The 24,787-nt window shown below is 46.5% G+C and overlaps 1 protein-coding gene across 3 annotated transcripts in view; it reads right to left on the bottom strand.

Moving 5' to 3' along the window:
• Window positions 1–2,399: 2,399 nt before the first annotated feature.
• LOC135385496 (receptor-type tyrosine-protein phosphatase dep-1-like) overlaps window positions 2,400–24,787 on the bottom strand; it is a 61,365-nt gene continuing 38,977 nt past the window's right edge. For 2 of the 3 annotated variants that reach the window (XM_064614843.1, XM_064614841.1), the window contains 9 exons: window positions 11,621–11,754; window positions 10,274–10,466; window positions 8,662–8,814; window positions 7,996–8,094; window positions 5,464–5,590; window positions 3,629–3,717; window positions 3,459–3,529; window positions 2,577–2,652; window positions 2,400–2,514 (listed from right to left, as the gene is read on the bottom strand). In XM_064614843.1, coding sequence (XP_064470913.1) covers window positions 2,614–2,652; window positions 3,459–3,529; window positions 3,629–3,717; window positions 5,464–5,590; window positions 7,996–8,094; window positions 8,662–8,814; window positions 10,274–10,466; window positions 11,621–11,754 — 905 coding nt within the window. In that variant the 3' untranslated portion in view covers window positions 2,400–2,514; window positions 2,577–2,613. The remainder of the gene's footprint in view (window positions 2,515–2,576; window positions 2,653–3,458; window positions 3,530–3,628; window positions 3,718–5,463; window positions 5,591–7,995; window positions 8,095–8,661; window positions 8,815–10,273; window positions 10,467–11,620; window positions 11,755–24,787) is intronic. The other variant, XM_064614842.1, reaches the window with a different exon arrangement.

The following is a 24,787-nucleotide window of genomic DNA, read 5'->3' as shown; positions in this document are numbered from 1 at the left end:
AGACCCCCTCACCCGCCTACATGCATGGAAACCACTCACGCATCATCTGAAAAAAATTGCGAACGAAGTCGGCCCAGGGTGGAAAATCGCCAAAGTCGACCCTGTGTTGTCAGTGTGCATGCCCCTACTTGCATGTAAAGTGTCCACGCACCGCATGAAAAAAATGCGAACGAAGTCGGCCGAGGCTGAAAAATAGCCAAAGAAGTCGGCCCAGGGTGCACAACCCTAAGTGTACGCTCAGCTTTTCAGCCCGCTGGTAAGCACACGGACAGCCCCTCACCTGCGCGCTACACACCGCGCCGCCTGAAAAAAAATTCGCGAGAGAAATCGGCCCAGGCAGAAAAATCGCCAAAGAAGTCGGCCCAGGATGAAAAATGCGCAACGATAAGGGCGCGCCGAGCCCGTCGGCCCGCTGGTAAGCACCCGGACAGCCCCTCACCTGCATGCCACCCACCGCGCGCTGGAAAAAAAATTGCTAGAGAAGTCGGCCCAGGCAGAAAAAATCGCCAAAGAAGTCGGCCCAGGATGAAAAATACACAATGATAAATAGCACCGCGCGCTGGAAAAAAAATAATAAAAGAAACGCTAGAGAAGTCGGCCCAGCTATTGTTCTCTAAGTTACATACATCCTATCAGAACTTTGTAATTAAAACTCCACTATGGTGTTCACCTATAATAATGTGACACTTTTTATAATAAAACTTGTAATTTTGATTGTATTCATATTGATTAAAAATATCTTCTTTGATTAAATGTGCTACCCTTCTGCTTAATTGAAAACTTGCATTAATAAAAAAAATATTGTGTATGATGTGTGATACCCTTTCAATGCTATTGCATCATACGTGTAATAAGTATATTCTTATAGTGTGTATTGTGTTTCTTGTGCTTCAGGTTTTTTGGCTGTGTTTTTCTTCTTCACACAGAGTCATAACATAATTCCTTGCACTAATGACTTTAATAAATACATTTTCACTTGTACTTTTGTGTATGGCTACCCTTTGCATGTCTATACTTGCATGTAAACCACCCGCCGCACAGTTGATGTAGCGGAAAAAATTTGGGAGTGAAGTCGGCCCAGGTGGAAAGATTACGAAAGAAGTCGGACCAGGCAGAGAAATGTGCCACGATAAACGCACTCGCAGCCCTCCGGCCACGCGCAGACCGTCGGTAAGCGCACGAACAGCCCTCCACCCGAGCGCCACCCCCCGCTAATGCACGTGGCCTTGTCTTTGTATTCTGCGTCCACCTTTGCACGAAAGAAGGCCAAGTGACCCTTTTTTTACCCTTGGCCGTCAGAACTCCAAGTGCGTCTCACAAAACCCCGAGTACGAACAATTCGTCTAATCCTCTCGGCAGTGGGACAAAACCAGACAACAACCGTTGAGCCTCCTGTTGTTTCAATGGTCAAGACGAACCCCTCTGGGCCAAGAATACTTCATTGTCGCGCCAAGCTCTTCGGACAATGGTCACCAATCGAAGAAGCATGCTATGTCTGGAAGGCCACGTACCCCAAATTTTGTATAAAACCAGAGGCCCTGAACGGCCTCCTTGTTTGGTCTTCTCGAGACTTCGTCATGCAATAAACCTCTGTTGTTTCGTTAGACTGACCCCTGCATGGCTACCTTCCGCTACGCTACCACATGGATCCACAATTGCAACCCTCGTGGTCCACTCGAAGAGGGTGTACTGTACCCACATAACAAAGCCCGCCCGCGAACGTCACGTATGATCGTACTTCGACGATACGGGATCTTCGATTAGTGCCTTTCATATCCGTCATAATAGCCTAACGTGGCATCGTCGGACTAGCACATATTGGGCAGTCTCAAGTAGGACGAGGTCGGCCAGAAGTTTTGTTCCAACGGATTGTAAACCAAGTCTGTGCATGAACGACTAAACGCCAAATCCGAAGTCCCTGTTTTTAAATGCAGGAGCTTCCCAAGCAATTGCGCACCTGCGTTTGGAAGCATAGAGAAGAATGGTGCCTTGTTCTCTCGAATATCACGTTTGATCAACAGTCAATAAAATATTTAAGGTAGCTTATTGAACCACCCTAGTACTTTGTCGACTACGGACCATGCCTTAGTGAGACATTGCTTTTAATTATGCGACTTGATCGTGTATTATGAGTAATCAGCAACCTTATTGTACGAGCAGTACCCGAGCTCGGCTTGTCGTGACGACCACCGTCTTGAAACACCAATATGAGCGGCAAAGACAGACCTTCTTCGTACAGCACCGTAAACTACTAAGCGAGCCATCCTTGGAACAGAGTTCCGCACCTTTTGCAGAATTATTTTGTTTCTTTGACTGTTTGTCTTTTGTGCGTGTTCTACATTATCCAACTATTTTTCTTCTCTGGTTCTTGCAACCTTATGAAAGAAATGGCACTTCCAGCCCATGATTCAATTTATGCTGTCCGATAGCGCAATCATGCACATCTTGCGGTCAATGGTTCCTTGAAGTCCACTGGGGCAGATTCCTCTGGTGGCTCGAAATTTCCTGAAATCGCTGCACTTTTGTTTAGCGTCGTGAGAAGAGATCACAAATAAATCAACGCACATATTACGTACCTTAATTTCTGTATCTCCCTACTGTCTCTGTGTCACCCTAGCAACACTGAACTGTACACCGCCCTTCTAACAGCACCTAAGAAAAGTCTACTATAGTCACATGATCCCTTGAGTGTTTGTGTCAATAGCGTATTACATATGTACAGGTTGTTCGGTTTAAAGCATGAAAAATTTGGAACTACATGTTCTGTGAGCGGTGAGCAATCAGCAATGAAGAGCAATATATGTGTGCTGACAATATATTGTCTACGGTAAATTTCCTCCTTCATCGTCACTACACATGCTTGTTGTCGGTCTCCGTCAATGTACCTGACTCACGTAACACCAGTTTTCTTCGTTTACAGCGTCTTTCGCTATCGTTTTATTCAGTGCTGTTAACTCCAAAGGTGAATGACATTGGTAGGCGAGCGAGCCCGTGTATCCTTTACACTTTGTGCAACCGTGGAGGACACTGAGCACGTTCTCGTGCACTGTTCTAGATACGCACCTCAAAGGGCTGCCATGAAATCTGCTCTCGACCGGCTGGACAACCGCACCTTTAACGTGCTGGGTCCTTGGCCACCTTACAAGAGGGATGCTGCCTTGTCAGCGCTTGTGACATTTATTCAGAGGTGTGCGTTGGAGTCAGTCGATTAGGACCATGTAATTCACTCTGCGCTATGTGAACCGGTGATTTTGGCCTTTGGCCGATAGTTATTGCGGGGGTGGGGGTTCTCTTTTATATTTTTTTCACCTTTGGGGGGAAGGTCTCTTTATGGGAGTAGCCGAATTTGTCGTGTGACGAATTCAACCTCTCCCTAGTATTTGTCTTCATCAACATCAACATCAACGTGTATCCTGATAACAAATAGAAACAGAAAGGTGCACACAACCGCCCCTTACCTTCGCAAGAGTAAGCGGAAGAATACCCACAATGAACACGGTGTAGACTTCACTGCTCATTCTTTTGCCATCTACGGTAAGAAAGAGCAAAATGATGTCGCAGACACGTCTCGTTAGCTGCCCTTGAATTTTCCCAAATGCACAAGATGTAAAGGTACGAGCATACGTACCGTTCTTTTTCCCTGTGGTCTTCTCCGTCGTGACGAACAAGGGAGCTGACTCCGTGTGACCTCCAGCTGTGTAAGCACGTATCCGAATTCTGTAATTTTAACGAAAGTGATGAGGATGATGATAATCAATAATAAATTTCTTTTTTTGTGTGTGCTCAAAACAAACCGCGCGCTTCCAATAATATCTGGTCATATAACAAAAAAATAAACAGACAGACACACACACACACACAAAAACATAAATGGGATGATGATGTGGTGGTTCATTCTCCGCCGTTATGGCGGTACACTGCCCCATTGCGCTTGTGGAAGGGATGAGAAAGTGATGATGATGGAAAGGAGTCCTATTAGAGTTCGTCCATTAGTCCAGTGCTGGAGAGGAACTCAGCAACAGCTCGTAGGCCTTGCATCAGATGTGAGGGGACCGACCATGGTCCGAGAATTTTTGCTAAGTCGAACTGGCGTTGATCGACGCGTTGGAGAGTAGTTTCCATGAAGGCGCGCTCGTGATCGTTCTGTCCGCAGACCAGGAGGACGTCATGGAGGTCACCGCGCACACCACACGTCGGAAGAGCGGCTGGACGCGCCGACACCGAGGAGGTGTTTGAAAGCCGGTGAAAAGCCACATTAAGTCTCATGCGGTGGAAGACTGTGGTAAAGGAACGCGGCATTCGGCGGGGGAGAGTAAGGGGCAATGTGGGGTCAACGGAGTAAAGCAGAGAGTGGGTGGTGATGTCACGCTGCCATTGAGACTGCATCATGGGGCCAGTGAGGCTTGAGACGAGGTTACGGCGATCTCCCCGAGACAAGATGATGGGGACACGCCGGGTGTGCTGGTACGCGCCTGCGACTGTTCGATCTGCGGCCTCGTTTCCGCTGATGCCCACATGACCCAGGATCCACTGGAAGACGATAGAGTGGCCCTGTACGCTTGCTTTCTTATATACTTGCAGAATTTCAATGACCACAGGACTGAGGAAGCCGCGAAGTCCCGGTCCCGGTCGGTGCATTTGAATTTAAGCGCATCGAAGTTTCATAACTTCAGAAGACCAGTGCTACCGCACTCCGTACGCAAGTACTGCACTCCGTGTTCCAACAGTATAACTGTATACAGCCCCAACAAGGTTCTGATTGAACGTCTCCACGTCACGAGTTCAATATATATATATGTATCTCGTAAGGCTGTCCTGCGTTCAACCTCTATTTTCTTTTTCTTTCTTTTTTTTTTTTTTTGTTATGTGTTAGCGCCGCCAAGCGACTGTGGCTATGAGCGGCGCACAGACGCGAACTGCAGGAAGGAGAAGAGGAGAGCGGGCTAGTATGCGTCCTGGAAGTGGGCTAGAATGCGTCCCACTACTTCAGAAGGAACTGTGACGACATTCGTCTGGAAAGCCTGCCGGAAAACCGAGGAAAAACTCCAGACAGCACAGCAGGTGCGAGGATTCGTACCCGCGTCACCTCCCACACTCCTAGAAATGAACTTCACCGCATAGCACGCTCCTAACCAACTATCATCTCGAATGATATCGTTACCTGCCCTGATTTTTTGAAAACGGGAGGCGTACGCCATTTTTGTGACACTTGTGCTGTTCATAATTGTCACAAAAAAAGGTGTACGCCTCCCGTTTTCAACAAATCAGGGCAGATAACGATATCATTCGAGATGATGGTTGGCTAGGAGCGTGCTGTGCGGTGAAGTTCATTTTAAGAGTGCAGTATCGGCGTCAAAAGTGGTAATCCTAACCACTATGCCACTTGAGAAGCTGATATATTGTACGTTCACCACGCGCATTTATGTCCAGCACACAAACACGTTTTCATGAAACACGGCTTACGCGTATTTGATGTTTTCTTTTAAAGGGCCGTTGCAGCGATCTTCGCCACATTTCGTATCTGCTCCCACGACACACTGGGCATAAGTTGCATTCGAAGCGCATGGCATGCTTTCTCCTGAATGGTCATCTGCAAGACATAGTAGAAACCATCACCACTTACTCTAGAAAACTACTTCATGTCGTTGTTATTCTGCTGAATGGCGCCTCAAAGTAGAAACTCCTATGTTTCGTTCATTTGCCTCTCTCTGAAGTGCACTGGCCTGGCCTCGAAGCTCTGAGATGCGCGCTCCAGGAGTCTCAACCTCCTTTCTTTCCTTTTTTTTTAATGGAATAGCATGCCGACCTTGGTCTGGCAGACCTTTCCTTTTAATAAATGTATATCCCCCCGTCTCTCTCGCTAAACGTGCACCACACTATTGTGTACTATACATAGAGCGGTAAGAACAAAGACGCGGATCGAAGGACCCTGAGACAGCACCGTTGGGTTGGAAAATAACAAAAAAGCCGGTATTGCAAGCTCCGAGGGCTGTCTGTATTTGGGTATACCCGAAATACGGTGTGGGGAAACGAGAGGATCTGAAACGCATGTACTCAGACAATTTACTATTAAAGTCAGTGATGGGTACAAAGAAACGAGAATGATTTTCACAGATCGATGTCATGTAATGCTCTGATACGCGCCATGCTGTCAGGCTATCACAATCAACGCTGTCCGCGGCGGTCGAGCGCTGTGGAGTATTCATCGCAGTGCGCTATACAGGATGTTTCACGAGAGCATGTCATTAAATTCGTAAAAATAGTTATTACTTCAGAAACTTATGAAACTGAAACTGAATTATGAAATTGAGGCTGTTTACATTTGTGTGACGCCTTAGTTAAGCCAATTTAGTTAATTGAACTCGCAAATTGGCAAAGCAAAGGTAGCCTTTCACAAGATTCGTGCACTGTATAGGCTTCATATAAGCAAATGGATGAGTAAAGCTGTACCTTAGTCACCCTTTCACCGACTAGTCTCTTGTCGCGCTCACAAGTTTCCACCGCCATCATTGGCCCAACCAGTAGAAGCCGTACTTTAGCGGTTAAGTCTGAATGAGCCTCTACTACTGACACCGTGGTGCATCTCATCCGAGAGGAAGCAGAGGCTCAGAGCTCGCCACCTCTGATCCACCTATAGTTCATGTTGGCCTCATGGTCGTTCGTATCTATCAATCTGCAGCATCTGTCAACCTGAATGACGCCGTTAACATTGACAGCGCCTGCAGCAACGCAAACAAGATGGCGAATTAGTGTGCTCATTTTGTGACAACTTTTTTTTGCCAGATTCCGAGCAGTCATGTTTGCTTGGTCAAAGCAAAGCAACCTGTTCATGTTCGCGTGGCGCTTTTCGAACGCCCGGAATTTACCAGCTAGCACTTTTTTCGCACGGCCTCGATACGACAGGGCAGCCGGTTGCGCCATTGTATCTGGTGCCGTCACATCCGCACTGCAAGGGTGGTGAGGGCCGGCATTGGCCCACACGTGGAAGTTTTCACGTGGGTTACCAGGCGGCGGAACCCGAAGACAATCGACCCCGATGCCCCTGGCGAGACCCAGGGTTGTTACTTCGTTCTTCTCTTTCTTTCCTATCATTTATTTTATCCTTCAATCTATAGTATTTTATTATAAATAGCGTTACCGAAGCGGCTCAAACCGCTAGAGCCCTTGCACCTATATGTTCGGGTGGCAGCGGTCACGTGATTCAGCGCGGGTAATTTCCGAGCAGTTTCCTAGCTTTAGGTCGTGTTGCAATGAAATGACCACCCGAATTCGCCAAATGTGTCTTCTGCAAGCAGCGAACAGGAGTCATCGTTACGAACAGAAGACGTTTTGAATTTCAGGAGCCCGATGTTGTCGTTATCCCCATAACGCGCGTTAAATGGTCCTGGTGGTGAAAGGGCTAGCCGTTGTCAGCCTCACAGAGGTTGGCAGCGTCACGACTAACGCCCTGGGGCAATGTGCGTCCTGGCCTAACTTCTAAGGAAACTGTCCTGACATGTGTATGAAAGCGTCTGAGGAAAACCCAGGAACACCCCAGACAGCAAAGCCGACACCGAGATTCGGACCCGGGTACCCCGTAGTCTCGATGTGACATGGCCGGCACGCTGACCAATGAGCCACGCGAGCTGGTGGGCGCGTTAAATGCATCACTTCGACCGTGATTCGCAAAAGTCTCTTACGCGAGCCTGCCCAACGGCTTTGAAACGCACGAACTTTAAATATAACGATAAAGCTTGCTATGTCAAAGCTCAAGATGGGCGCCCAGGACGACGGAAAACTTCACGTTGCTGGACTTCCAAGGAGCACGTGGTGCGCTAGCCTCTACTTCGAAAGTAGATACAGACGGTGCCTATTTATATCACACTTCAATATCGCATTCTCATGCCAACTAAATTCGTAAGTAGCTGTGCTCGTGGGCATCTAGTTTCTCGTTAAAGATATGTTGTGAATTTTCTAATATGTATCTAAATTAATGAACTAGGCTCTTTAGGTTACCGCTCGTAAATGGCATCCAAAGCGCTGGAGTGGCGAAGTAGCAGGGCACCGGTGACTTCGAATGGGCATCTTTCCACACCGTCGGCTGGTCGCACCTCTCTGAGCAATACACAGGATATACATGTTAGCATACTACCGCGTGACATCACATCCAATAATAAGGGATATGCAAAACATTTACCGACAGTGTCGCCGCCACCTTGAAGGCAGCATTACGACATAACTTAATATATGTGTTGCTTTCATGTTCACTTATGCTGTTCATAATTGTCACAAAAAAGGCGTAGGCCTCCCATTTTTAACAAATCAGGGGCCAGAACGTTGTCGTTCGGGATGACGGTTGCTAGGAGCATGCTATGTGGTGTAGTTCATTTTTAAGAGTGTAGGTGCAGAGTAAATTAGGAAATTGGAACTGGAAATGAAAGTAACATATGAAGATGTTAGTCCCGACGCAGTCAGGACTAGCTACTCCAAAAGGTGTTTGTGGGTGGGAAAATAGAGCCAGAAAAAAGAGAAAAAACAAACAAACCAACAAACAGGAAAAAGGTAGAGTGGGTCAAGCCGGAGAAAGCGTAAAGGAAAACGGGGAAAAGGAAAGGGGGAGACGTTAGACAAAGAGAAACACTCACTGGTTCAAAATGTCAGATTAGGAAATAAGTGGCTTACCAGAATCATTCTCTTCTGCAACAAGTACCTCGTAATAAGATACGTCGCCGTTCATATCACTGTACATGTCCTTCCAGAAAGCAAATTCAGCTTCAGTCTTGTTCAGGGCGTCATTCTCAATTCTGAATGGCTCTTTTGTTGCAGGAGGCGGTGCTGAACCACAAAAAAAAGATGAACGAAAGCGCACGAATAAGCATGGCTAAACAAGTTGGCCCCAATGCAACCTACACTGTTAAAACAGAACTTCACCACATAGCACGTTCCTAGCCAACCATCATACCGAATGATATCATTCTGTGTCATGATTTGCTCAAAACAGGGGGGAGGCGCCTATCTGGGACAAGATAATCTGTCCCAGATAGGCGCCTCCTCTCATTTTCAACAAATCAATGCACAGAATGATATCATTTGGTGTGATGTTTGGCTAGGAGCGTGCAATGTGGTGAAGTTCTGTTTTAACAGTGTACAGTGGTACTATACAGGGTGACTCAGTTAAATCCCCGGGCTAAATAATTCGCGAGCGGGTGCACCAATCGACGAACTTTCTTTTTTCCAAATATCTGTCCGATACCATCTACAAGCTGCTCACCGTGTGAATGAGTGAGAGGCGCTCATTGTTTAAATAAAAATTCAAACGTGTTTCGTAAAAAAACATAACTACTAAAGCAGAACGCTGTCGGCATTAAAATGGGTACTACCCCTTTTTGGTACCTTTTAGAGAAAAATCTGCCACCGAAGCGGGTCATTTGTTGCATTGGTTTCGGCTTACATACTTTGTCGCGGCTGGTCGCGGTGAAGCGCAAAAGCACGCTCTTCCACTCCCTTATCCACCAATGAATTATGTCCTTACACCAATGAATTACGTCCTTTTGCGCTTCACCGCGACCAGCCGCGACAAAGTATGTAAGTTGAAACCAATTAATTAACTAATTAATTGGTTTCGGCTTACATACTTTGTCGCGGCTGGTAATTCAATACGCGAGGACGTAATTCACTAGTGTAAGGACATAATTCATTGGTGGATAAGGGAGTGGAAGAGCGTGCTTTTGGCGCTTCACCGCGACCAGCCGCGACGAACCGAAGTATGTAAGCCGAAACCAATGCAACAAATGACCCGCTTCGGTGGCAGATTTTTCTCAAAAATGTGTCCACTGAAGGTCTTAACTGAGGGACTTAACTGAGACACCCGGTTATAAATAAAATCTATTACATCGATCTGATGGTATGGATGGCAAGTGGTATCGAGTACCACTTGCTTAAGGACATCGGTGTCGTTGCCAGGATCGAACTGGCCCCAGACCTAACCGGGAAATACTAGAAGAACGGTAAGACGCCCTTTCGCCCCGCGTGCGCTAGTTCTAACGTTCCTTTACCGGTAAGACTTTTAGTCTCATTTCGCCCGTAGTCTTGGTCCTCTTTTAAGACTCACAAGGTCTTCAGGCGGTGATTACTGCTCGGATTTCGGAGCATGCATGTTCTGGAGCGATTGGTCGCAGAGGTGCGGACATTACCACATCTTTTTATTTACACAATTTTATTTTCTTCTTGATATTTACTTCGATGATGGTGCTGGCACACGGAACTTATAAAGAATCATGAATGTGCTACTTACCGCTTGGAGGCAGCAGGCAATTTTTAACAATGTATCCTTCCCCGAAAGGTCCGATGTGTTCGATGTGTGGTCTGACGGAAACACTGTACTCGAACTCCGCTTTTAACTCGTAGACGGTCGTACTGCATGTGCTATCGTCGCACCCACTGCTTTTGCTCGCCATTATAGTCCTGTCGATGTCTGCTTTTCCGTCCTTGAAAAAGAAAGATGTCCTGCTGTAAGCTATCTTAGGGCCTATACGGTGCAATGGACTCAGTGGGAGGAGATGATAACAGGTCTATGAAAGGTTGATGCTTTCACCCTGAACTTTAAACGAGTCCATCCGTCGCCTCCGCGTGCGACACCCGCATCAGTTTTGCATTTCCGATCAGTTTGCTTGAGGTGTTTCATGACTCACTTACCGTCCATTTTATGCCCATTTCATGAACTTGTGCTTTTGTTCCTTTATGTCGCTCCGTCCAAACGTTGAACACGCTAAACCCACGCGTTTACGAGGCATTCACTGTTTGCGAAGGGGTATGTGCAGTGTGCATGACGTAAGCAGGATATCCCTGGGCTTGGGGTGAAGACAACAGGGCGACCTCTTGACCTCTTGTAGGGATACCATGTAGGGATACACCGAGAAGACATTGCTCTTTCTTCCACACAACAACGAACAACGTGTAGCCAGTCTAGCCCGGTAGGCCGCTTGCCTGCCGCCCCCCTCCCCAGTCACAAATAGGAGGGATATGTTTATTAAGAAAAAAGAATGGAAATGTCAGCCAGACGGAGGTCGGCTTGCTATTCCAAAAAAAAGGAAAATGAGGAAGAAAAGAAAAGGAGAAGAAGAGAATGGAAGACAAAAGAAAAGAAAAGGAAATGAGAAGACAAACAAGAAAAGAAAACGAAAAGGCAAAGAAGAAAAAGAAAGGAAAAACACAAAACTAAAACTGAAAAAGTCACACACACGGTCACACAATCACAAGGCGTTGACAAGGTCCGAAGCGTGGAGAAAGCAGAGGAGCGCAGTTGTTCAGCCAGTTGGAGCCACTGGGTCGACTGACGAACGGGACCCAGTACGGCAGCCAGTGTCATAGTGCCGTAGCCAAGCTGGGATAGACGACGACAGAGCGCGTGCCAGCTCGTGTGTGTGTTGGGGGGGGGGGGTACAAAATATTCCGGGTGTTAGTTGTAACAATGGTACAAATGAAGAAAATGGGGGTGTTGCCAAACATTTTGGGGGGTTGAGGGGGGCTCTCGATAACTCACTGCGTGAGAGTTCCGGAAAAGGGCCGAGGGTGCTTCGCCTAAAAGCACCGTCTATATTTTTTGTCATCTTTCCGTTGCTATGTTTTCCTTTGTGCTCACCTTTCGTCCCTGAATTTCCACGACATACACGTCGGACACTTCAGACCCGTTCTCCTTGGGGAGGTCCCAAGATACTGAAACTCTATTTGGCTCTTTTTCACATTCAATCTTGACTTCTTCCAATGGTTTGACAGCTGCAAAGGAGACGCATAAAAAGTGCGTTGATGCACATATCCAAACAGTCCATTCAGTAACCACACTACTTATGAAAATAGCTATATTTGCGTCATCGCTCGATGACCAAAAGCTCATATTTGCGCATCTTCAGCAAGAAAGCGAAACACGTGCTTCATCGTTCTGACGCCCGTGACCTTTCCTTCACTATATGCCTTCTCGTGTGCATCGCCATTTTGCATCGCTGGTGCACAGGCTTCGTCTCGGGGTTGCATTCACCCCCATTTCAAGCGTCTAATCGGCCGCTCCGACTCTATGCTCTGCCCTCGCTGTGCTGTTTTGGCGGATACCGAGGATGTGCCTCTCGACTGCCATCTTTACACTTCCAAAATAGCAGCTCTACATTGTTGCCTGCAATCGATCGAGGCCGCACCATTCACAGTGGAAACCACCCTCAGCTCTTGGTCTAACCAGATCGATCGACCATCGCCAAGCTCTTGAGCACTTCCTTTCTCCGTGATACCGGTCTCCACTCTATACCCTACGATGTGCCTGCATACCTGTGTGCTGCATGTGTGTTTTTGTGTGTTGCGCTTTTGCCTAGCATTCTGTTGATGTCTCACTGACTCCACTGACTATCAACACTAGCCCTAATAGCCCTATCTTTCGTGGCAATGGTTGGCGCAGAACGTGCTATGCGGTGAAGTTCAGTTTTTAGAGTGTAGGATTTTCAGATCAAGAGAATCATCCATATTTCAAAGGCTACTCTGCACACGCTGCAACACCCATATGTTGTGACAGACATGCTGACACTGTAAATGAATATTTCCTGGCGTGACGGAACGGTAGACACTAATTTTCCCAAATATTTGTTGCGCAAAATCAACACGTTGACAACATGCTTTTAAAAATTAGTTTCACCACACAGCACGCTCCTAGCCAAGGATCATCCCGAATGACATAGTTCTCGCGTCTGATTTGTTGAAAACGGGAAGCGGGGCCTATTTTGTACTATTATATGCACGGGCATAATGGTACAAAATAGGCTCCACCTTCGGCTTTCAACAAATCAGGGTGGAGAACGTTGTCATTCGGGATGATCCTTGGCTAGGAGCGTACTGTGTGGTGAAACTTATTTCGAGATGAAAAAATGAGCTGGGAAGTCAACTGGTACCAGTTCGTTCCCAGTTCGCACCAATTGGTGACCAACTGGAACCAACTGGTACCAAACTGGTGGCAACTGGAAAATGAGCTGGTACCGGTTCAAGCTGGGCAGGTGGCAACTTGGCACACTGTGGTACAGCTTGGGACAAAAGTTTACGGAACATCGGGGTGTCGCATTTCTTCACTGGAGCGACACCCTAGCAGCGAACAGGAGCGGACACACATACTGAGGGATCGATACTATGGCCGGCTACCCGTTTCTTATTCGATCTTTCCCTCGTAGGTAGCGGGAGGCCGCTCTGATGAAGAAATGCGCTAGTGTCGTGTTCCGTAAACTTTTGTCCCAAGCTGTACCAGTTCAAGCTGTACTGGTGGCAACTGGAAAGTGAACTTGTACCAGTTCAAGCTGGGCTGGTGGCAACTGCCCCCTATGTGGTACCAGTTCAAGCTAGACTGGTGGCCTCTGGAAAGTGAGCTGGTACCAATTCAAGCTGGACTGGCGGTGACTAGAAAATGAAGTGGTGCCAGTTCGAGCTGGATCAGTTTACATGCTTGGGGGAAGTTTTGGTTGCATTAGTGTCTTGCAGCTGTTGTGTGGATACTATCAAGGCATAGAGGTATTGCATGTTGTTGCACTACACTGAACACAAAATTTGAGCAGATTTTTCGTTTCCCAGATTATGCGAATATCGGAACAAAAGCGAACGAGGTCCCCATTTCCCCTGGATTCACATGCAAGCATCGGTGAAACTGAAATGTGTCCTGCACTTATTTCAGCATGCCACAGTAGAACTGACCAATGAAGAACAGTTCTTCAGGTATCGTGTTATCACTGCTACGTTAGAAGACACTCAAAGAGACAGCTGCTTACTTCTGTATTGATTTATCATCTGGTAACAGTAGATATACTTTTGTAGGGCTGCTTCAGCAAACGACACTATACAGCAATGTGCTAAAGGAGGCTGCGAACCTTTTGGAAGAATCTTTACTTTTCAAGGTTAACTATTGCAGGTACATAACCATGACCAATCACTGACAGCTTTTGTGCATTGTATAAGGACAGATATTCCGGAGGTCCTTTCTCGGAAATTATCTGTTATGGGCTCATTTATCACAACAACTTTGTATTCGTGAGCCTTTTGTTTATATTCAGACAATAAAGGCTATTACGTAGTTCCACAAGGATTACTTTTTTCATAGAAGCGTGCACTCTCAATATCCTGCTCAATTAGTTGCCCAGGTCACATGAAAACATAGGTGAGCAACGCCGCACAAGGAAAAAAAATCCTTGCTACATTCCACAAGCTGACTCCACTAATATATCTGAGGTGTCGTACTGCAATAAAGTTGAATTGCACAGGAATTTGAACTGCAGCCAGTGCAGCCGTTTATATCCACACTGAGCACACGATCACGTGGAAGAACATGTACCCATGTTAACAGTAGCTATCATGCTTTTATGTTATTGACAGCTGCCGTATGACCGCATAGCTTTTCTGTTCTCATGTGTTCAGTGTGGATATTGACGACAGCAGTAAAGCAGGGTAAACAAGCACCCATGTTACACTAGCTCTCCTCTTTTACGTTGTTGATAGCTGTCATATGACCACATAGTTTATCCATGTGTTCAGTGTTAATATAGCGCTAAACAAAAAAAAGTGTCCCTTTTGTGTCTCCTGAAGCTCAAGGCTTTTCTTTCAAACAAAAATGTATGCATGCTTGTCTGCATCATTTTGTGAGTAGTACTGTTAACAATTACTCGACGACACTGCAGCTTTACACTGGTGTGATCTGTGCACTCTCGTTGTGTAGCCTCATATCCTGTATCGATAAATCTTAAGAATGGAAAAACACATCCCTATGGAATCATGCCACATGATTTATCATATACACCTGCATCCACATTGCAATCATGCTTCTATCTATCACGAATGCCACAATGCCTCTAATTGGGCTGTATTGTGCATGTCTTCAACGTGTTCTCAATAGCCGAGTTCCAAAACAGTGAAACAAGCCAATATTCTTCCAATATGCATATGTGCAGTACATCACCGTACTTTCAATTATATTACAACTTGTTCTGCTTGCACCGGCTCAGGTGCATGTAAGTGTCCACGGTTTTTGCTGTATGACATGTCATGTACATTGGTACTCCCATTTCACATCAGCTCTCCTCTGCCTTGACTTGCACTCCACCCCTAACTGTACAGCAGTGAGGGGAAGAAGAACAGAATATGGACATACTACGGTCACAAAGTTCTGATGTAACTAAGAATGTGTCATCAGCATCATGACAAATGATTCTAACATCTATGGATCTGTCATTCGAAACAGTGCCTGAATGCTGTTGCAATACGAGATACCATACACTTACATTTACTGCTGGAAAGCTTCCTTCCTTCACATCATCACCAGGAGAATATGTGCCATCTCGTGCACACTGCTTTCACTGCATGACTGGCACCAAATGCCTGTGACGCATGATTGTATATGTGTCACACGTGGTTATTTATTTTGTTTCAGGTGAGCAGTTCTTCAGCGCCATATGTGAAGAACAAATGTTGCTGGCATTAGCTTAGGCTTATGGCAAACCATGCCATCCCCAACAAAAATCATGTCCGTGTAAAAGCTAGCTAGCTTCACCATAGGTTCAGAAATCCTGTGGTTGTGTGTGTGTAATTTTTCATTTCATTTTAACGGGAAGTTCACACTACATCTGTTTCTTTTTAGAACCCCCTCTCCCCCTACATTTTCTATAGCACCCTTAGGGGTGCTAAAGTTCAGTAAAGTGGACCGAAATAATTACATGCTCGCCTTGTGTGCCAACGTAATGCATATGCCCAGAATCTGTGAACCTGTTGCTTCGGGTGCTGGTGTCTTGCAAACCATCTCAAATATGTCATGTATTAATTTCCAGAAGTTGCCTGAAGACAGTGCATGTTCGTCACTCGTTACTGAAGTTAGGTGGTTAGTCATGCAGAGGCATCTATATTATTTAACTACGAATTCGGCATTGTGTCCCTTACATCTGCTCCCAGACTTTGCCCTAAATGATGCAGTACACCATGCTCACCACATTAAACTGTCCAGTTGCATAGATTTGTGCTGACACAACTGGATGAATATGTCGGCTTCTGCAAAATGACAACTAGTAATGTGGCTCAAAAAATAAACTGTGGAAGAAAGATATACAATCATGTAAATTTCGATAAAAATAATACAGCACATTGTAGCTAAGATGCACCTGATTTCAAGTTGCATCGTTTTCTTTGTATGAGCATATTTGCATTGTGTCCACTTTTCCACTGCAGACTTCCTCTTACGGTATGATATAGATCAATACAGAAAGCGAGCAGACAATGAACAGTGCTGCTGCTTGCTGTGGAACTGAGATTTCATGCTAGAACGAGCGCCTCTAGGTGTGCCTTGCTGTGATATTCCACTGTGTTGTTTCTCAAGAAATAGCACAATCTCTCAGTACAAAGGTGTACAGTCAAACTGCATAACCACACAGTGCAGAAATGCAGCCTGTGCAATAATTTTTCATAGCTTTATCATCTGTGCAAACAACGATAATAGTCAAAGTAGGCCACAAATACGGACGATACAAACATGTAAGCCCCCAACGTCCAGTTGTTGAGTTACTTAAATTATCGTCTGTATTTGAGGATGTCTGTATTTGAGGACGTCTGCAATCTAGTAAAGCATGGAAAACTGCGAATAGTCTGAGAACTATTTCATGACTGGAAAATAAATAAAAAAGTCAAAATGGTGAAGAGCTGCTGAAGTAAAAATACACGAAGTTTACACAATTGTACAGTGGCAATTATCTTTCTCATGGCATCACACAGGCCTCTTATGTCATTTCATGTCAAGGCAAAACTGTGGAAGAAGTACAAGCACTACACTATCATTCCTGTTCGAGAGCCAAATGCTTCAACTAAAATTTGCCTCAGGCTGGTGTGACAGCTGACAGTGATAAATGTTGCTCTGCTGGCTGCTGTCCAAATACGTAGGTATGCCATGGGGAGTCAAATTTTGGCGAATTTCATCACAACACAAGACCACTTCATGTACGTGGTTGTTGTACTTCGATCACTTGTGTACATGCTGAACAGAGCCCAAGTAAATTAGTTGCAGAATTTCTGAAAAATTGGCTTACTTTAAACAAGGACTGCCTCCGTTATTTAATTTTTGCATGCACTAACGCTTTTAAAGGTAGTTACTTTCCCCGTACTGAGCTGGATTGGAATTCTCTACTGTGCCGTTCAGAAATCTGAAAACTCTGAGAAAGAGTTAGAGAGCATTTTGTGTTGATATTCCTTCCTTTGTTGTAACTCCTGCTAGGGTCACAGGGCCTCTAGTATGTATTAAAGGAAATAAATATTTTGCATGCATCCCTTACTTGGTTACTTCACACAAATCTGGGCTCTTCTGACTCTCTCTAATGTCGCAGTAGGATGTAAATTTCACCTGAAGTGACCATCGAATACTTCAAAGAGAATTGGGGAAACTTACTTCACGCTTAAAGGTACTATACCTTTAAGCTTCTGACCCAGATTGACTAACACAGGAACTGTGTTGTTTCATTGTTTACAGTCGACTGTTGTCTTTCAGGTCTGGGTGAAGCAGATTCCGGAGGTGATTAACAAGATGAGGCCTAGTTAAGGACCCTGACCATTTCACTCAGATTCACTCCAAACAAGAGCTCCTAATTGCATACCCCAGGAGCAACAAGAGAGGTCAAGTCTGAACGTGCACGTCAGAACCAGAAAGCAGTTTCAGCAGGGCAGTACAGGACAAGATGTTCAGGGCACAGTGACCACCCTGCAACTGAAGTCTTGCCTGTGTCCCATGTGATGAACAGTTGTCTACCCATAGTTTTCTATATTACATACTTCGGGCCGGTGGAACAGCTCAGCTCTTATGTACAGGTATCCGCACAGTTAACCAATCCCCCGCTTCCGTGGCTTTGTCCCGATAAGCGCCCAACTAACGGTTCACGACGCAAGCACTAGTGAACTCGCCCAGGGGTGGCTGGATTTTTCTTTTACTGTAGTCCCGTGCGCACGCGTACTATAAAACGAAAACAGACGCTCGCGCGCACAGAACAGCAGAAAAAAAGATAAGAAGTCTGCTATCTGCCTCTTTTTTCTTTGTGTGTGCGTCTCATACGACATATATCCGTTTGTAAGTGCGAGGTGGACCCACCCCTGGACGAGCTCACTTGTGTTTGCGTCGTCAGCCGCTAGTTCGGCACTTATCGGAGGAAAGCCACTGGAGCGGGAGATCGGTTAGCTGTGCGGATACCAGTACATAAAATGATTTAGGACATTATAGCAAAAGCTCTGTATACTTGAGCAAGGCTCACAGAATTTTTACAACTTTGCACTGCTGAGAATTTAGTTAATTTTACAGCTGTGATATCTCAGTACTTGCATTTTTTCCAAGTAAATCTTTGTCCCTGTTGCAAACGCCCTTGCCAAACAGAAGTGGCATGTTCTCCGGTCCATAAAATAGTCTGAGGCCACGGGGACAGTGGTCAGTAATTTAGATACATATTCGGATTTTTACCTTTTATACCTTAGATATTTATAGATTTACCTCAATTCCAAACGGTTTTGCTTTTAGGCTGCAGCAGAGCGCCTAGTATATGTGCCTTCTTTACCTCGGTGATTCTTTATACCCTTACAGCTTAGCTTTTTATACATGTGCATGTACTATTAACATTTACCTAAAGCTACAGTTTTACCTATGCCTTTAGGGCAAAGCAGATGACTTTTTAGGTGATAGTGAGTTTACCGATGATCTCGCCGGTGCTCTAAGTTCACCCTGTACCCAAAGGCACATATGACCATCTTGATATATCTCTCACAGAAGTTTTGTTTTCCCATTTACACCTTATATAAGTTCTTCACAATATTTTGGTAGTTTGCCTTACATTTGCTGTTGGTGTGTGAGGTTATTTTGCTTCATCTATCGGAAGGTTTTTATGAATAAACCTAGTTATTTTTACACTTGCATCCAGTGTGACAAGTAGTTTCATAGTGAACACGTGCTCTAGTTGCACGAACGGATATAATTAGTAACAAAATTCAATAAAAACATCTGAGTAGCCACGTCCGTGACGCGTCCCAGAACGGACGTATTTCGGAATGTCCGAGAGGTCGCCACTCGGACGTCCCTGGGACGTCTGGTGGAAAATAGCTGATATCCCACGGACATCCGCATGTCCGGCTTCGGACATCCTTCGGACAACCGTGGGCTTTTTATTTCCGTCTGGGTCAATATATGGCTCGCTAGTCGTTCGAAAATAATGAACAAACATGTACGTCACTGTAAGGATAATCGTCGAGCAATACGCAAAAAAATGTAAATCATTTTCCTACCCTGACGATGGCGTCGGGTGAAAATGGTCTTAAGTATGATACGAGAACTAGTGTGTGCTGAGCTCTAGGGCACGTGGGAGTCCGAGATCAGAAAGGAAAGACGTAGTGGTATCAGAAGCATCAAAAGAATAAAGAGGAGGAAGCTGAAAGATGAAAGTCACTGAAAAGGTTAGCCAGCTGTAGGAGTCGAACCCACATCTTCTGGATTGCCGGTCCAGTTCCGGTACCAATTGAGCTAAGCTAACACGCCTTCTCAGCCACTTCCAGGGTGCGTCATCTGAAGGGACAAACCAGCCACTCTCTCTCACTCATCCTCCTTTCACTCTTACATTTTTCGCTCACTCATACACACATTCATACGACGGGATCGACGCAGGCGGCAACTGTTGAACATGAGAGAACTGATGTTCTGAAGCTGGAACAAAGAAGGAACAATTACATACAAAGCCTCAATTTGCCTAAGAAGAAGCTTGCCCGTTCACCTCAACGTGTACACTTATTTATTCACTTTATGTAACTTTTTCCTTCAAGCATGGAAGTACAACGCGCAGCCTTCAGGCTTCATAAACAGTGCGAACAGCCTTTTTTTCCCGCACGGAACAACTTTACAAAATCTATCTGGTCCAGTTGAAAGGCATGCTGACGCCTAAAATAAAATAAATTCGCAGTGCAACGTTTTTCTAGTGAGCTTGAACAGAACGTTAGTGAACTTGAGTGAACTGATGTTCTGAGGCTGGAACAAAATAGAAGGGACAATCACATACAAGGCATCAAGTTGCCTAAGAAATTAACGATGAAAGATGAAAGTCACTGAAAGGGTTAGCCAGCTGTAGGACTCAAACCCACATCTTCTGGATTACCGGTCCAGGGCTCTGAGGTGAAGGTTCGAGTCCTACAGCTGGCTAACCTTTTCAGTGACTTTCATCTTTCATCGTTAGTGAACTGTTTTAATACCATATTAGCACCGCGAAGGAAGAGAATGTTATGGAACTATTCAAGACAATCGACCTCAGAAAATCCACGGAATCCTTTGCTCTTCACGTTCATTACTACATCAACACTATGTCCTCAATGTAGTATTAAAGAGAACAATTAGAGCACTACTATATGCATCCATTTCGCCTTTGTTGTTTATCACAACACCCGTAGCTATCAAGACGGAGTGAAGTAGACGGCCGCAAGTCCTCACAAACGGTGCGGAGAGCATTTCTTGGCGGACGGAAGAACTTTACAAAGTCTGTCTCGTCCAGTTCAAAGGCATTCTGACGCCATCATGTCCATGGGGCACAGTTAGCCGCTTGTGTGATCGCCCAAGCGAAGAATCTCTCCGCCATCTTTCTTGGGCAGCTTCAACGTGAGCGAGTCGTTACGAATAACGAAACGAAGAAACTTATCGACGCCCTGCTGTGGCACAGTCTCTGCTCCTCGTTTAGCTTCTTCGTTGAGGCTATCGTGCTCGTAACGAGCCGTTACGTGTTGTGATGTCACCGCCCTGAACGAACTACAGTTGCCAACGAGGCTGCAATCTTGTCGACCAATGAGGTTGTTTAATTTTGTTTGGATAGCTCGCATGGTTTGTCTATGGTTTGTCTATGGCTTGTCGTTGTCACTTCTTCGTCTTTTTTCTCGTCTTCATCTGCATCTTCTCGAAAATATATCACAGCCCTCATGTAACCACTGGTGTAAATACGATGAAAGGGGGAGCATGTCATTTTGTACACAGTCGTGGAGCAATACATGTTCGTTTCTGCAGAAATTCCGTTTCTGCAAATCTCCAAATGAAGATGTTTCACATTCTAACGAGTGGGTAGATCCACTCGTTAGGCAAACGATCTCATTCGATCGTAACTGGACCGAGAGATTACGCCCCTGTCACTTTAACGAAAAGAGCGCGTCATACACCACGTGCTCTAGCTCCCGAGTGCCTCGCGCTTCGTTAGATCATGAGCCATGTAGGCGATGAAGGCTGCGAGCACGTGAACACATTCGTTAGGCAGACGACACCGTCGGCCGTTACGCTAGCAAGAGATTACGCCTTTGTCCCGTTAACGAAAAACGCGCGTCACGTGCTGATGTTAATGAGCGCCGCCCCTCGTTGGCTCGCGAACGATGGAAGTGATTAAGCCCCCAGGGCAGATAACGATATTATCCGACTTTATGGTTGGCTAGGGGCTAGAATGCAGTTCATTCTCAAGAGTGTCCATGCGTCGAAAGCTGAACTAACAAGCCTCCCTTGTACGCTGTTAAAACAGAACTTCACCACATAGCACGTTCCTAGCCAACCATCATTCAGAATGATATCACTCTGATTCCATATTTTCTGAAAATGGTAGGAGGCGCCTGTCTGAGACACATTGTGCATGTCCCAGATAGGCTCCTTCGCCTGTTTTAAACGAATCATGGCACAGAATGATATCATTCGGAATGGTGGTTGGCTAGGAGCGTGCTATGTGGTGAAGTTCTAGTTTAACTGTGTAGTGGTGCACAGGAAACACAGACCGGGGGAGTCGCCAAATGTGTGTGGTGCGTGGGAGGGGGTTAATAAATCACCGACATGGACGCGCGGGCAGCAAAAGCTTGTGTGACGAACCTCCCCCCTCCCTCCGCCCCAGCACGTCGAACACTGTAAGCTGCTGATGGCTAAGACGCCTTAGAGAAGCCGCTCGCTATAAAATCTAATCACAAACAACTGTCTTCGTATTTTTCTGAAGTCTTTTGCACGACACACGCACATACAATGGATGGTGATGGGGTGGGCGATTCACCGCCGCTAAGGCGGTACACTGCCCTGTTTCACGTTGGGAGAGGATGAAGGGATGATGATGATGGGGGCTTTCAAAGAGCCGTCGCCAGACCGGTGGAGAACAAGTACTCCGCCAGAAGACGAAGGCCCTGCGTCTGGTGGGCTGCGTTCGACCACGGACCGAGGACCTTCGCTAGGTTGAACGGCCACGCTTGTCAATGCGTTGCATAGAGACTTCCATTAGGGCACGCTCGTGGTGGTACTGCCCACAAGCCAGGATGACGTGGCTGAGGTCGCCGTGTACTCCACAAGTGGGGCAGAGGGAAGACGAGGTGGAGCCGAGACGGTGTTGAAAGGCAGGTGTAAAGGCAACGTTGAGCCTCATGCGGTGGAAGAGAGCAGTTAAGTGGCGCGGTAGTCGCGGAGGAAGGACGAGAGAAAGCGTCGGGTCTACATCAGAGAGAAGGGAGTGAGCTATGTCGTGTTCCCACTGAGCCTGCATCTTGGGACCGGTGAGTGTCGAGAGGAGGTATCTTCGGTCGCCCGACGACATCATTGGTGGGCGCTGATGGGCGCTCAATGCGGCTCTGTCTGCTTCTTCGTTGCCGCTGATAACACGATCACGATTATCTTAGGCATCCTAAATAATCCTGGAAGAGCCACTATGTGTTTTCGTTTTGAGCCAGGGCTGTGACTTATGCCACCGCAGACATCCCGCGCAATCGCGATTATTAGTTGAGGAATTGTGTTCGCCAACAGTCTCGCCGTGCCAGAAGGCAGAACGACAGAATTATAAACCGCGAACAGCGCTGAACATCGGTGAGCGTTTGTGTCTCTACAGTGCTGAGCACAGGAACGAAAATTCATCCAGGGAACGTGCAGAATAGGAATGGGGTAAGCGAATCTAATCAGTTTTTTATCCAGAATTCCAAGCCTGGAGGGGTATGTGGTATCGTAACCCTTTATTCCAGAGCCTATACAAAATGATCCTTCGTCGTTGCCCGAACTAGAATGTTCTTGCCACGTCGCGCTCGAGCCTAGCCAGCAAATCGTCTTCCTTCACTTCACTCATACAACACAACACAACATATGTCCCCCCTTTTAAAATATTTACAATGGGTAACGCTCGGGTGGACGACGATTTCGTTGAGAGCGCCGAGGTGGAGGACTGGCAGCGTGACTGTCTTCGTTCCTGGGATACACCGTGGGTGTGAGCTGACCTGATGAACCGGCTGGATCCGTTGAACCAGACGGAGTCGGCCGGGAGGCGGACAACCGTGAAGCATTCCACGTTCGTCCATCGCTCGTCCTGTATGTCGCCGGGCCCACTTTCTCCTGAATGCGCAGTGGAGAACTAAATGACGATGAACTTTTGGGCTGGCTTCCCGGGAGTCTAACCCTGACGAAATCGCCACCTTCGAACGCTGGCTGCTTAACCCTGTTTCGTGAGTCGAAGTTCTGCTTCATACGCTTTTGATAGTCTTTGACCCTCGTCCGCAGCTTGGTCATTTCTTCAATGATGTTACCCTCAAGGCAAGGAAATCCCACGACGTCCAGCCGCGTCCTCATACGCCCCCCAATTCAACAAATGTAACCTCCCAAATGTAGCAATTCTGCAGGCGAAAGCTGTGTAGCAGCATGCGGTGTGCTCCTATAAATGCCGAGAAACTCCGGCAAGTCACGAAGTATGGTGCCTTGTTCTGAAGCGCTAAGAAGTATGAAGTCCTTCAGCACCCTGTTGAATCGTTCTATTTGTCCATTGGACTGAGGGTAGTAAAGCGAAGACTGGCGATGCTGGATGCCTCTGTCTTGTAGACAAGACTTAAATGCATGTGATTGGAATTGACTGCCGTGATCAGAGACGATGATGTCTGGATACCCTTCCCTTGCGAAAAGTTGGCGGAGAAATGCGATTACTGTATCCGTCGTGACATTTGGCGTCATTTTGACCTCAGGCCATTTGCTGTAATAGTCTACGGCAGTGATGGCGAAACGGCATCCTGACGGTAAGTTGCTGAAGGGTCCAACAGGTCGATTCCAACTTGTATCCAGGGTCCGGAAGGAAACGGTACGGGTTGCAGCGGCGCATGTCTTGTAACGGCTGTTTTATCCGCCGTGCTGCAAATATGGCAAGCTCGAACGTATTCTTCTATCTCCAAGTCCATCTTTGGCCACCAGTAGCGCATGCGAATCCGTTGCTTCGTACGTACTATTTCTGGGTGTGATTCATGACCCAGACTGATGATTCGCTTCCGGAGTGCTGTAGGAGGTACTACTTTTTCTCCTCTGGTGACGATACCCTGGATCGTAGAAAGCTCTTCCCGGACGCAATAGTAAGGTGCAAGGTTTTTGTCCTCCCTTGCCGCCGACGGCCAAGAAGTAGTGCAGAGTTTCAGGAGGTTAGTCATTACGGGGTCGTTACCCGTGCTATCCTGTAGCTCAGATAGTGTCAGTGGAGACAGTTGGAGTTGCTGAACGTAACAAACCAACTCTGATTCGTCGGGTGAGGCGCAGGGTGCTTTCTCGGTGTTGCTCAGTGGCATGCGCGATAGTGCGTCGGACACCGCGTTGTCCTGCCCCTTCTTGTACTGAATTTCGTAATTGTATTGCAACAACCGTGCAGCCCATCTGGCAATCCTCATTGGTTGACGTCCGTAGCCCTGAGTCGACAGCAATGTAACAAGCGCTTGATGGTCGGTCCGCAGAAGGAACCGCCTTCCAAATAAGTAGATGTGTCATTTCTCGCAGGCCCAGAGG

Source organism: Ornithodoros turicata, chromosome 2 (genome assembly GCF_037126465.1).
Source record: "Ornithodoros turicata isolate Travis chromosome 2, ASM3712646v1, whole genome shotgun sequence".
Classification (NCBI taxonomy): domain Eukaryota; kingdom Metazoa; phylum Arthropoda; class Arachnida; order Ixodida; family Argasidae; genus Ornithodoros; species Ornithodoros turicata.
This window is presented reverse-complemented; position numbering and strand designations above follow the sequence as displayed.